The sequence below is a fragment of the Bombyx mori genome, chromosome 16 (assembly GCF_030269925.1).
Source record: "Bombyx mori chromosome 16, ASM3026992v2".
In the NCBI taxonomy this organism is placed as follows: domain Eukaryota; kingdom Metazoa; phylum Arthropoda; class Insecta; order Lepidoptera; family Bombycidae; genus Bombyx; species Bombyx mori.
In genome coordinates this window covers 1,370,669-1,385,662 of record NC_085122.1, presented here as the reverse complement: position 1 = coordinate 1,385,662, position 14,994 = coordinate 1,370,669, and the positions used below count along the sequence as shown (strand labels likewise).

General features: G+C 36.2%; 1 protein-coding gene and 1 long non-coding RNA gene across 5 annotated transcripts in view; both read right to left on the bottom strand.

Annotated features, from left to right (window-relative positions):
* LOC101739181 (two pore calcium channel protein 1) overlaps positions 1 to 14,994 on the bottom strand; it is a 34,303-nt gene that overhangs the window by 18,856 nt on the left and 453 nt on the right. Inside the window, exon 1 of one of the 4 annotated variants that reach the window (XM_038016599.2) lies at positions 8,179 to 8,331. The exons of 2 other annotated variants lie outside the window; for them this stretch is intronic. In XM_038016599.2, coding sequence (XP_037872527.1) covers positions 8,179 to 8,251 — 73 coding nt within the window. In that variant the 5' untranslated portion in view covers positions 8,252 to 8,331. Of the gene's footprint in view, positions 1 to 614; positions 722 to 8,178; positions 8,332 to 14,994 lie in introns of those variants that run through there. One more of the 4 variants, XM_038016602.2, reaches the window with a different exon arrangement.
* Positions 9,640 to 10,565, bottom strand: LOC134200301 (uncharacterized). The gene is made up of 2 exons (XR_009975138.1): positions 10,283 to 10,565; positions 9,640 to 9,848 (listed from the first exon to the last, which is right to left on the bottom strand). It is a non-coding gene; the product is annotated as an uncharacterized LOC134200301 (long non-coding RNA).

The window sequence follows — 14,994 nt, the reverse complement described above, 5'->3', positions numbered from 1 at the left end:
GCATCGCTCAACACGAATGCACCGGACGTATTATCCTTAAGGACACGACGACTAAGAATTAAGGAATACGAGGCATGAAAGTAGATTAGACTGGTCCGCAACTTACCTATCACTGCGGCCGATCCGACAATGTCCATTTTGATTTAAACAAGCCACAGCATAAGAGAGATGCAATGAATTTAAAATGATTAAGATAACAGACAATAATTATAGATTACTTAGTTCCAATCAAAACATGCTACTTAAACTAAGCTCAGCTTAGAAAAGACTAAGTAAAATTTTTGGTATTAAATTTGTAATTAAAAAAATATTGATTTTCAAATTTTCAAAATATTACCTATATATATTAATACGTGAAGCAAAAACTTTGTATCCCTTTTTACGAAAATTGCGCGGACGGAGGAGTATGAAATTTTCCACACTTATAGAGAATATAGAGAAGAAGTGCACAATGCTAATATTTTTTTTAAATAATGCATAAAAGATACATTAAATCAATAAAGAAAACATTACACACACTACATACCATGTATTTGACGCACACACGCATGCATACTATTTATTGTCAAACTTGTGTTCTTGACGTCTGTGGTCATAATAGTGTACAAACTTACAATTCCAATTAATTATAGTCGAATTTCGGGTACTGCGAGACCTCTAGTATATATAAAAACACGTTTGAAATACTACACAATGACAGAGAGCGAACACACGTTCAACCGCTGGGTTAAGCTAACGAATATTAAAACGTATTGTAAAATCATGATGTCTCGGAACAGTTACATGTAATTAACATTGTTTGCAAACGCGCTAGATGAATCAACGATTTATTTTAAAGAACATCTGTGTTAATAATAGAAAGATGCATGAAACATTGTTGTTAATAGTCCAAGAGGCAGCACGGTAGAATAATCTATGAACCGTCCCACTGTAAGATTGGTATGCTCATCAATTTTAGGCTATCAGCTTATTTTCACAAATATGTATGAATGGGGGAATATATTTTCACCAAGTACCATATCAGAATGTGGCTGTAAATATTTTTAATTAAAATTATATTGGTTGATTTTCCAGGAATAATTTTGAGTCTCTTGTTTTCAATCAAAATATAATCCAGATTACTATTAACTAACTTTTCAATTTATTAATTGAAAAGTTTTTGTTAGTGGTATACAGTTTTAACTTTGCTACATTCATACGTCTGTCAGAAGTCTGAAGTCGTTCTGGCCTAATGGATAAGACGTCCGGTGCATTTGAATCTGGCGATGCAACGGTGTTCGAATCCCGCAGCCGGGTACCAATTTTTCTAGTGAAATACGTACTTAACTAGACTTCCACGGTGAAGGAATAAGATCGTGTAATAAAAATCAAACCTGCAAAATTATAATTTGCGTAATTAATTGTGGTAGGACGTTTTGTGAGTCCGCACGGGTAGGTACCGACCCCTGCCTATTTCTGCCGTGAAGCAGTAATGCGTTTCGGTTTGAAGGGTGGGGCAGCCGTTTTACAACATTTACACTGCAAATTACTTTATTTAAAGCACTGCTGTTGCTAGGGCTAGTGTTACCAACGTCTTCAGGTTAGAGCCCCGTCAATTCACTTACTCGCCCGATCAATATGACCCCTCGAGGTCACTAGGATAGGTAAAAAAAATAAAAATAAAAACGCTCCCAGTCTTACAGCGACTATCTAAGTAGCATCAGTACTATTTGTTCAACTACAAACTCACACGCTAACGCGAGCAAACAGTCGCAAGTCACATATAAGCTACACGCGACGAGAGACAACGTTTATTGTTACACGTGTCACTGATATTCGTCATCAAAACTCTCAGCTAGGAAGTACGGTTGACAAAACAACTGTTCTATATTAAACGTATTTCTATTCAATATTATATTCGTTTGTCTATTGTGCATTTGCAGACACATGTAAACATTTAAAGCTCCTGAACTGGGCAGACAGACTGAAAAAACTAAACATAGAAAACTACTCTTACTATTACTTTAACATTGATTAAAACTACTTTTACGATTTAATCTCGGGTTTGTTTATTGTAATGTTATCATTACCGACGTTCTTCGGACAGTTGACGTGGTCACCGGACGATTAGGATGTTAGTCATCGAATTTTAAAAAATATGCTAACTACCGCCTTTTTATCTAAATGAAACAAACAATAGATTAAACGATAAATATTTGTTTTAATTATGTCTAGGAAACGCAAAAACGGAAGTAAACTTTGTTAATTAATTAATCTATATAAAAAAATTTATTGCTGTTCGTTAATCTCGCTAAAACTCAAGAACGGCTGGACCGAATTGGCTAATTTTGGTCTTGAATTATTTGTGGAAGTCCAGAGAAGGTTTAAAAGGTAGATAAAAATGGAAATGCTCGGAATTAAATAAAAATAACAATTTTGTTTTTCCTTTGATGTGTCCCCCGTCGAGCGGATTCCTTTTGTTTGTTTTAAGTTTATTTCATACAAAAGTTTTGGTCTTTTATTTATCGGTTGAGGCACTTCGAAGTATGCCTGATCAAATAAACAATATTGATATTTCCAACTATCCCTTAACAGTAATAGATAATTATTGTAGTTAAGATTAAAGATATTTATAAAATAAAATATGAAACTTAACCCAAAACGCGACTCCGTTAAAAATATTAATAAAAACTCGGGGAAAAAAACTATGACACAAATACACTGTCATATAAATATATAGCTTGAATGTTAGTAAAGTTATTGCAGATAAAGACGCAGATTGCAGATAGTTGTACGCTTTTTTTTTGTCAGGAGGAAATTGCCGTACTTTCGCCCTTCACTGAGGATGGCGGGCGGGGCATGTCGGAGTCGAACCAACTAAAACCCCCTTTCGCTCAACAACCCACGTCCGAACCTCGCATGGGAGAGAACTCATGAGAAAGCAAAGGGGGGAGAGTGAAGCGTTTAGTGCGGAGCACATCTCTCCCATCACCCTCACCCTCGGGACGCCGGACCAGCGGTCGTCGGCGCCACGCTCCGGTCATTGTTCTCGTCGAACCGAAGGGCTTGACAAGTAAATTAACCCTCAGACACAGCCCACTGAGTTTCTCGCCGGATCTTCTCAGTGGGTCGCGTTTCCGATCCGGTGTTAGATTCTGTGAAGCACGGCTCTTGCTAGGGTTCGTGCTAGCAACGTCATCAGGTTTGAGCCCCGTGAGCTCACCTACTAGTTATGGTTCCGCTGAAATAGCCTCTCAAGGCTATCAGCTTAGGTAGGAAAAAAGGCGCCCCGACCACCAGCCCTCTCGACTTATACACCATAACGTATTTCATTTCTCTACCAGTCGTCGATCACGTAAGTACTCGAAATAATCATAACCCTCCTTCGGCAGTCTGGTAAATACTACATCACGGAAGCCCCACTGACTGGATTATTCATTAGTTTTTGCCACGCGATCGGGAGTGTGAATTTTTCACAATACATAATAAGAAATTACGTAAGCCGAAGTTTCTATGAAAGTATAACATTCGGGCGTTAGGAGGCAATCGCACTAAATTAATATAGAAGATTTGTATTAAAATTATTTTCAATTTGACTTTCGGTTTTTTCTTATAATATATGTTGAAATATTACTTAACGTGTTTCGATAACAATTTCATAGTGATTTCTTCCTTAAACCTATCATTTATATTTCTTAAATGAACAAATATTTTTTTTGTGTTAAAAATTATATATGGGGGGCATAAACATTTTAGAAATGTTACAGTGGGGCATGACACAAAAAAGGTTGGAAAACACTGCTCTAGAGCTTATTCATTTGCATTCTCACTAGTATATATTGTAAGTATCTTGGTCCTTAACAGTAGGGACTGTTAAGGACCTAGATATATTATATATTGGCCCAGTGGCGTCTTTTTTTTCCTACCAATGCCGATAGCCTTGAGAGGCTATTTCAGCTTCTCCTTGACGTGTAGGTGAGCTCACGGGGCTCAAACCGGGAGTGTTGCTAACACTGGCGAGAAACTCAGTGGGCTGTGTCTGTGGGTTAATTCACTCGTCGAGCCCTTCGTCGCAAGCGACGGGTTCGACGAGGACGGTGACCGGGTGTGGCGTCAGATTGCTTAGTAAAATCTGGGTAATTACTTTTAAATTATTTTCAGAGTTTCATATTTATGTTTCAAGCATAAAGTTCACGTTTTTTATGGATATAAATAATGCAAAAAGCACAGCCGACCAACTTGCTAACACAGAATGTTTTTTTCAATTTCTATTGAAGAAGCATTTGTGAAATATAACGCTTAGGAAACAACGCGGATGGGAGTTAGTTCCAAAGCCAGACATTGTTAACAATATCGGTTCGTAGGGTGTTACCAAGTTATTATATAACATTTTTACAGTATCGTCGACAGATACAAGAATTATTTATAATAAATAAATCCGCCAATGGCGATGTGGCGTTAAGAACGTACCGTTTTTTATCTATATCTATACTAATATTATAAAGAGGAAAGATTTGTTTGTTTGTTTGTTTCGAATAGGCTCCGAAACTACTGGACCGATTTGAAAAATTCTTTTTCCATTAGAAGCCGACATTGTCCCTGATGAACATAGGCAATTTTTTTTTTTTTTTTTAATTTTTTTTTTTGGTTTCATGTGTGTTTTAATGTTTCCGAAGCGAAGCGAGGGCGGGTCGCTAGTCATGAAATAAAGAAGGGACTCTATCCGGACTCCGTCAACGATACCAATTTTGAAACTTTCTTAAGGTCATTTCAATTTAATTTCCAACGGTACCGTTTTATCAATTAAAACAAACATCAAACCACGTTGTCTACGTCTACTGTTTACTTAAATTTTTCTGATAAATTCATTAATTGGGTGATAAATATCCTTTATTAATATACATTTGTAACGCTTTCACAGTTTTCGGGAAATTAGCCAAGAGCTGTATAAGTTTAGGGAGTCGGAGACCAAAACACTCCTGGTAAAACTGAAAAGGCCACCGGGCCACCAGTAATCCTTCAATCATGATAAATAATTGTTTAAAAAAATGGTATCTGTAGTTATAAATATTTTATGAACAAATATGAGTAGAAAGGTTATTTTGATAATATCCTGAAAAGCACCCGACGCTTTTTTTTACAATAAAATATTTTTTTCTTACACTATTTTTAATTCAAATTTATTAAGATTTATTTACTATTTTCTAGTGGGATTTTCTATAAAAGCGTATTTTGTAGATTTTTTTAAACTATTATTTATTTTTCATTCTTTAGTTGAATATTCTATAAAAGCGTATAATGCGCACATCCCTATTTGCTCTACTCGTGGATCTTGGAGGGGCATGCATGCGGGCGGAGCGGCAGAGACGTCGCCTGCCAACCACGAAGTTTTCCAAAAAGCTGTCAGTCGATATAGCATATCTTACATCGTTATACTATATAAATTATACACCTTAAACTGGAATAGTTTTAATAATTCGTTATAAGCGTATTTTTTTGTTTTTTTAACTATTATTTATTTTACTTATAAATATATTATATGAAATTTCGAGTTAATCCGACGTTTTGAAGGGGGTAAAAATCATGTTCAAAGATTCCGTTACATACTAACATACATAGGTCTGAAGCTAATAAAAGCGTATTTAAAAAAAATGACCAAAACACGCATATAATATATTATACACTTCAACTGTTGCTTTCGATGGGATTTATGTTGTTAGTCTCTCTCAATTGTATTGTAGAATGGTCGTCCCGAGTATCGAACAGAAAAGTGACCGTTATAAGCCGCGTGGTTTCAAACAATCGCAACGGGCCCTACTATCAGCAATAATTCAATTGATGCCCATCAGAATCATAACGACAAATGCTTAAGCAATTAAAGAAAAACCAATCTTTTGCTGTCAGCAATAAAGTTTAATGTGACAGTCGCCTTTTAAGGCGTGCATTCAAGTATAATTCCGCAAAAAGGAACCTTTTGTCTTGGCAATAAAGTTTAGTGTGTGAGATGCCTTTTAAGACACCCGATTCAACCTTGTGCGTAATACAAAGAGAAGGTCAGTAGTTAAGAGTTAGATAGTTTTATTTTATATTAAATTATAGTACATCGGGCTACTTAAGATGACACGAAAATGGAGGGGGGATTTAAAAAAATTATAAAGGCAATAAGTTGCTTACTCTTCTACCTATTTACGATCTATCAGTGAGAATAAAGTATGATTGATTTATTTTTTTATATTACCTTTATGTTAAATCTTCGAAAATAAAAATAAAATGCATTCAAAAGGTCTTAGTCGGGGTGAAACCAGAATAACCTTCGAGGGTAGACAAAAAATGATCAAATAATGTTTAAAAAGTTCCTTGGTACATTTAGTAAGATGGGTTATCTGAATTTCGTTCAATTCGACCCAAGGATTCCGTGCAAATGACCCGTTTATCTAAACACCGCAAAAAAACTATGTAACTATACCTGAGACCTTAGAACTTATATCTCAAGGTGGGTGGCGCATTTACGTTGTGGATGTCGATGGGCTCCAGTAACCACTTAACACCAGGTGGGATGTGAGCTCGTCCAACCACCTAAGTAATAAATAAAAAAATAAAATAAAAAACTCCTGAGCAGAACAACATTGAAATTCTTGGGTTTGATATTTCAAAACATGTTCCGTGTGAGATTGACTTGGAAAGTAAATATTTAGAGTGTTCAATGGAAGGAAACGCGATACTACTCGCCTGGAGGCAAACATAAATTGGTCAATAAAACACTGGTATGTCTTTTCATATTGTCCCGATATTTGGAAGCTCCATCTAAACCTTTTTTTTTTTTTTTTTTTTTTTTTTCCTACCTAAGCTGATAGCCCTAGCGGCTATTTCAGCGTAACCCTAACTTTAGTAGGTGAGCTCACGGGGCTCAAACCTGACGATGTTGCTAACACGAACCCTAGCAAGAGTCGTGCTTCGCAGAATCTACCACCGGATCGGAAACGCGACCCACTGAGAAGATCCGGCGAGAAACTCAGTGGGCTGTGTCTGAGAGTTAATTTACTCGTCGAGCCCTTCGTCGCAAGCGACGGGTTCGACGAGAACGGTGACCGGTGCTTGAAGTACCTAAAAGCACCGTTAGTGGATCAGGAGGATCCGAGATGACGTGTTTAGGGCGACGTCGACTGCTTTCCATTCTGTCCGCAGGATCGGGAATGTAGTTACCGGCGGCCACGATGAGAGGGTTCTCGTGTCGTGCCGCTTTATCGAAGTGGCGCATGGACGCCGACTGAAGATACTTACTGATGGAAACTAAACCCAATTGCTTTCATCTAGCTAGAGAGTCGCTCTAACTGTCAATAAACATAATTTTATTTTGCTTATACGGAAAACTCGATTCTGTTTTGACTGATATATTTTTTGGCATTAAAAGGATAAGTTGGCGGCATTACTGGGTGATTATTTAGCATCGCTGGCTGATCTGCTGGTCTCTGAATCATGGTCCGCGTTAAAAAATCCAACCTCAGCATCTCAGTACACTTTAAGAAGACGAATAGCTTTTTTTTTGGTAAAATTATATTATACTTTTATATACTAAAAATTCACGATCCAAGCGCCGTAAAAACTTAATTAAATTGATGGTAGAGCTGTATTGAAATCTGGTTAAAATTCGTAAATTTCTAATGCACAGACAAAGACGAATTGTGATTTGTTATGCAGAGACATCAAGAAAAAATATCTAAAACACAATAGGTTACGTGATTAATTTTACTTAAATCCAAGTAAAACCTAAATTTACTTAACTACATACAGACTAAATTAACGCGCCAAAAATTAGACGTTTCGCGAAATGTCAGTTTTACTGCGTTCAATGACCTCGACAGGGACGTCATCGGCGCGGACCCGCTTGGGGATCGTCTCGATTGAATTTCATTTGAAAAATGAGGTCATGCTATGACGTCACGCTTACACCTCATTGAAGCTGTGATTTTTATTTACAGTTCATTTCTATTGGATAAGAAAATAGCGCGGTCGAAGTGCTTGCATCGGGTTCATTCATAAAATCTGAATAGTGTATAAGTTTTTTCCAAATCGATCGATCGATAACATTTAAAAACTTATTCCAAGCCGAACTCTAAAATAAATTAAAAAAAAAACATTGACAGTAAGGCGAACGGCACAATTAATTATTCAGTGTGACGAAAACTAATCGTAACTCACATGCTTTTAAACGACACCACTGTTCCCGTAAAGTATAATAAAGTCTATCTGAATATTTCACTACTTTCGCCATTGTTATAATTTCTTGTTATTTTCAAACCGTCATATTTTTCGGAGAGCACGTGTAAATAATTTAGCGCATGCTGTACTAATGATAACGGGTAGCAGACTGCGATATTTTAACTAATGCAATGTGAGAAACTTTTGTTGCAGTTTATAATAATTATTTATTTTTATTTAAAATAATCATAAATGTTTGATTTAGAACTAGAGTAAAATACACTTTAGTGCCGTGAAACAATCCTATTATCAAATCGAATTGAATAGTCTCGATTTGAAGAATGGTACTCAGTTTTAGCAGTATGTTTTACTTACAATTGCTCTGAAGAATTGTTTGAAATGATACCGACATCTCGCTTTTACTATCGCACCGCTCGCCACCGGAGTAGAGTTCATTCATACTACCTGGAGTCACTACCTTCATCCACAGTGCGTTTCCAGAGATCTTTTTTGCCAATTACGATCCGGCTATGGAATGAACTCCCCTCCACGGTGTTTCCCGAGCGCTATGACATGTCCTTCTTCAAACGAGGCTTGTGCAGAGTATTAAGTCGTAGGCAGCGGCTTGGTTCTGCCCCTGGCATTGCTGACGTCCATGAGCGACGGTAACCACTCACCATCAGGTGGGCCGTATGCACGTCTGCCTATACGGCAATTTAAAAATTTTTTAGTAAAATAAACGCTCTAACTTTAACAGAGAATATGGTTGGTGCTTATCTATCACCTGGTGTTCTCTTATCATGAATATTTTCATATTACCCACCCAAGTCAAACAAACCGCCATATCACAAAACCCTGTAAGTTCTTTCTGCGCGAAACGAAACGGAAAGTCTAGAAATATTATTTATTGAAATATAGAGGGCAGTTAGCACAAATTTTTTTTTTTTGAAAAATAAGGTCTTATTCTTCCATTACCACGAAAACTTTGGAGTTCTAATAAAATAACTGGGAGCAAATCACGCACATACTCCAAACGCATAGTCAGCTGGCGCCAAAATAGGCCTCCCTGTGTTATCGGTACCAGAGACTGCATACATACATCATCATCATAATCATCAGCCTGTATCTATCCACTGCTGGATATAGGCCTCTCCCATAGTCCGCCACAATGAACGATCCTCCGCCTTCCGCTTCCAATCTCTCCCAGCATGTCGCCGCAAGTCATCGGTCCAACGGGCAGGGGGACGCCCAACGCTGCGCTTACCGGTACGCGGTCTCCATACATACATAAATACGTTTAAATGTATGAATAATAAACACCCAGACAAAAAGCAAACAAGCCTGTTCGTCACATAAATGTTTACGCTATGTAAGAAAAGTCAGAAGTTGGAAGTGAAGTTGGAATTTAAAACTATGGAAATGATATAAATGATAATAAAAAAACCAATAAAGAAAATACTATTTGTAGATAACATTTTTAATAGTTTCTCTGTTCTTTCCTTTGCCGGTCAAAAAAAATATATAATAAAATTTACTATGTACCAAATGTTTTGCACACCTGGTAATAAAAGATTTCTGTCAAGAGCACTGATAACATGATATATTTATGTATATGGGACACGCTCTTATCACGATTCTTTATCAGCCGGCTTCTTTGCGAGTAGTCACTTCTGAAAAAATGCGGACTTTTCAAGTTTTATAGTGTGACGTTGCATTGACTGTGGCATGACTGTGGCATCAAGGTGATAGGACCTCTTGTGAGTCCGCGCGGGTAGGTACCACCGCCCTGCCTATTTCTGCCGTGAAGCAGTTATGCGTTTCGGTTCGAAGGGTGGGGCAGCCGTTGTAACTATACTGAGATCTTAGAACTTATATCTCAAGATGGGGGCGCATTTACGTTGTAGATGCCTATGGGCTCCAGTAACCACTTAACACCAGGTGGGCTGTGAGCTCGTCCACCCATCTAAGCAATAAAAAAAAAAGTTGCAAAAATGACCCTTAAACCAAATAACCTTCCCACCCCGCGATATAATCGTAAAGCAATATCTTATTCACATTTTTTTTTAATAATATCTATTTTTTAAACTTGAAAATATGTACAAACTTTTCGTAGGTAGTTCAGTAAATGAAAAGTGGTACAATGCGTCTTAATATTCCACAAGTCAAGAAATATTTTACTAAGACGTGTCAATAAAACCAATATGGCGTTTGGCGAATTGACAGTCGAGTAATAATTTTTTTTACGACTTCGAGGGAATTCACTAAAGAAATCTAAATAGCTCGCTAAACCACATTTAGATTTAAGTGCGTGTTGTTTTTTTTAAATTTCATTTGATTTTAGTTGTTAATTTAAAATATCGCGCGTAAATAATTCAAATCATTCGTTTTTTTTTCTTCTTTTTATTGTAGGCGTCACTGGCTACGTCACGACCTACCTGATGTTCACATTTCGATTTTCGAATGATGTCATCTAACCCGGATGCGTGCCAATATCGAAAGGTAAAACTCAATCAATTTCAAAATGAAAATGGTCTTTTGCGCCTGCGAGTCTCGTTTTAGTCTTTATTCAATAAACAATACGCAAGGTTAAGCTATATCGAAAGAGAAGTCTGCGCGATTCAGTTCGCCTAAGTTTGACCTTTGAACGGTTTCCTAGACTAAGCGGTCGATAGTGAGGTCGTGGATGGCAGGCTAGACAAATTTATGGGCACGAATAAGTCTAGACACTATAGGCAAATAATTAAATACTGTAACAATCACGTTTGTTTCTGCGGAGCCTATAGACACAATGCAACCTTCTCTTGAGACACTCTGATGTAATAAAACTGCTCTAGTACATTTTATGGTGATGGTATTAATGATTCTCAGGGCAGTGTTATATTAGGGCGATTTACAAAAAAATGCACTGCGCGGGCTTTTTGGCGGGAACGTGTTACAGTAATATTGGCAGCGTGACTTGTTTTATTTGACAACTACCTACTAGCCGGCTGTGTGAATAATGGCGTTGCCTGTGGCTTTTTCGGTTCTTCTAAGATGTGACCTGAAATCGTTGTAAATTCCCACCATTTTACTGAGAAGGCTTAATGGTTGGAAGGTTTAATAAAAATTAATTAATGATTTTTAAATATATAAACTTATATGAAGATAATGCGATAGACATGCCGAAACTAATTGAAGAAACTCAAATCCTTGAAGGGTAGAGTAGGAAGAGTATGACGTCATATATGTATATCTATACTTCTATACTAATATATAAATCTACAGTGGTTTTTACGGATGTTCCGTTATAACTACTGAACCATGCATCCGATTGACTTGAAACTTGGTATCCATGTAGAAAATACATGTACATCCTTAATGGATAGGCTAATATTTATATGAGTGTTGGACTCCCTAATAATAATGAATGAATGAATAATAATGTTAATTTTAAATGCCCAGCGAAGCGGCTAACATTATTATATAGTAACATTATTATAGAGCCACTAAAAAATGTTGAATTAATAATTTAAAAGAAAAAGAAAAAGCTAGTCCTAAAAATGGTCGCTGCAAACATGTTTATTGTTTATAATAATAATTATTATTTTGCTTATTGCCTTTGCAAGAGAACGAGGCTAAGGCCCACCTGGTAGTGAGTAGTGGTGTCAGGGAAAAGCCAAATCGCTGCCTACCCAATAAAAAGACAACGCTACATTCTGTTTCGTGAATCATGTTCCAAACATCTCGAGAGGAGGTCAGTGCAGTCCATTGACTTAAGTTTTTACCTGATGACCTTCAAGTATAAAATTGGAGATCATTCGCTAAGCAATAGACAATATTGAGCAATGTTTATTCGCTTGATTTTTTTTTCCTATCTGTGCTGATAGCCTTGAGAGGCTGTGTCAGCTTACCCTAGCGTGTGTAGGCGAGCTCACGGGGCTCTAACCGGAGAGTTGCTAACACGAACCCTAGCAAGAGCAGCGCTTCGCTGAATCTACCACCGGATCGGAAACGCGACCCACTGAGAAGAGCCGGCGAAAAACTCAGTGGGCTGTGACTGTGGGATCGCTTGATCTTAACTAACTATCGCATAGTTCATAGAGTGGTTTGCAACCTCTCGACACTCCCCAGATCAATTCCCAGTCGAAACTGGGGAGTGTTACCCGAAACCTTAGTATGTTTATCCATCCTGAGGCATGGGGTCGAAATCTCGGTTGTCATGTATGACGGTTGACCGACCCTTCAAACCGGAACGCGACACTATTTCGCGGCATAAATAGGCAAAAGAGCTACCTGCCCATACGTGCTATATAAGTAGGTATGTATGCACTAAAAGCAGTAATAAGTTTTTTTCGTCCTTAAATGAGACAACTACCTAAAAATAGACCTTATTTAGGAAGACGCAGATCACACAATCATCAACATGGCTTCGACTGCTGAAAATTACCATCATCAGTGTGATTTTACGTCGACAGGTTAGGGTCTGAAGTTTCAAGATATTGAGATATAAAAAACGAAAAATTCACAATTAAAAACTTTTTTTATGAAAACGCGTAGTTTTGTGTACCATGACATGGGGTAAATTGGGATCCTGGGGTAAATTGGGACAAACCTGCGGAAGATTCTCAAAGTACCTGTAGCACGGAATCTACCTAATTTTGTTTATGTTAATATTTATCAATGTATAGAAGAAAAACCAAGTTAACTATGGAAGTACTAAATATGAGTTAAATTGGTCCCAAAATATTCGTCAAATTAAATTGAAAATAGTGGTTGAAAAGTGCGTTTTAAAACAGCTTAAAGAACTTTTAAAAAAAGTAATATTATCGTTGTTTTTTCAATAAGATCACAGTTTATATAAGTTTTTAATACACCTGGAAATACCATAACAAACGGTAAGTTGCAATATTCTTATTTTAAATACAATATTTCGACAAAATAAAAAATGTATATTTTTTCCTTTCTTTTTGGGGAAAATTGGGACGTATGTAGGGTAATTGGGAACGAGACTGGAAAAATTAGGAACGAGAAAACACAAAATTGGAACGCCAAAAGACAAAATAGGGATGGCTTGTTAGGGTTGTCACTGATATCTTATAATAGATTTTTTAGCCTATACTATCACTTAATTGCGTGATGTAAAGAAGGTTAATGTGTTTATCAGTTAGTTTATGTAAGTATTATAGGTAAAAGAAAAGTATATATATAATTACTTTTTTTTCGCGACATTTATCTTGTAATATCTGCCCGGTCGTATGTTCTTTATAGCAATAAAAAAAATTCAAAGTTAAAAGAACTCAAACGAATCAAAACTTTTGTTATTTCAGAATCTATTCACGCGTCGAATCATGATTTTGTTAACATTCAAAACGCACACACAAATAAAAACAGGCCTCAGATTTTAAATGTAACATTAATTAAAAATCCGAGATATCCAATTATGAGTGAGTGAATTAATTGAGTTTAGTTATTTAGCTTAGAAAGAATTTCTTTTATTTTTGTTATTATTGGCAGTAATCAAATAAAGCTGTTTTTTTATCTTATTCACCTGATATCTTACTCTTGCTCAAAGATTATTTTGAAAATGTTGATTAAATAAAATTGTATTATTGCATTTCCAGTCCTTTTGTTTTCTATTTTTTATTCTATTTTATCATTTTGTTTCAGAGTTGTGATTTTTAAGGAAATTAAATAATAATTTTCTAAAATATAACATGCACATACTTTTTTTGATCATTGTATTGTTGATTATCATTCACGTCACATCGCTTCGGAATAGAAACCAGCTTAATTTACACTATGTTGTGTATTGTGCTTAAATTATGGATTGTATTCATCATTTCGGTCCATATAAATAATTATATGGCACCTACCTATATATCGCAGTACTGCGAGTTGACAACCCTTACAAATATCCCAATTTAACCCTTAACCGTGTCAATTTACCCCGGACGCTGGGTAAATTGGGACGGCCATTATTTTACCGATTATTTCTTTAAAATGAATAATTAAAATTATGTAACGGTTTTTATCACCTAGGTACGTTCAAGACTCAACTTATTTCTTTGGTTGAGCAGTGACTATTTAATTGGAACTATTATAAAATTCAATCTGAAGGTCGATTTTGTCCCTATTTACCCCATTGTACGGTATTTGGAATTACCTATTGTTTTTTTTTTTAACTAAGTCACATCAGACAGTTCAAGGTTAAATTGAAAAAAATACGTCTACTTTTGTAAGTTATGGACCGTAAAGTAAATTAAATTCTGTAAGTAATTATTATAATCATTGTGTTTTGTAAACAAGACAATTTTCGAATTTTAAAGTTGATGGGTATTCTATTTTCATGCAGATATTTATTGACATATTTAAAAAATAAATTTCTAGTTGTCTCATACAACACACTATACTTCTAGCAATTGTAGTCAACAATTAGGGCAGAACAAAGTGGTTTCAACCAGATTTATACACAAATGAATAGTTCCATTCGATCACGCTCAAACCATAGTGGCTATTTATGAAAATTGTACCTCTTCGGAGTTTCACAGTTAAAACTAACACATTGAGATTAGTAAACTGTCAAATTACTTTTTTTTAAATGTATATAGCAAACGCTTTAGAGTAGATTTTGAAGCACTAAAATACTATACAAAAAACACAAAAACAGCGGCTAACTATTCATGCAGCGTAATCTGTTCCGTTAGAATTAAGCAGACCATCGGAAGCTCATTCACGTTAGTTCCAAGAACTAGGTCGCGTTATGTTTATTATATACATATGTTAGATTCACGTAGGAAATGACTCATCCTCGACGTATATAGGATTTACTGCAATTTT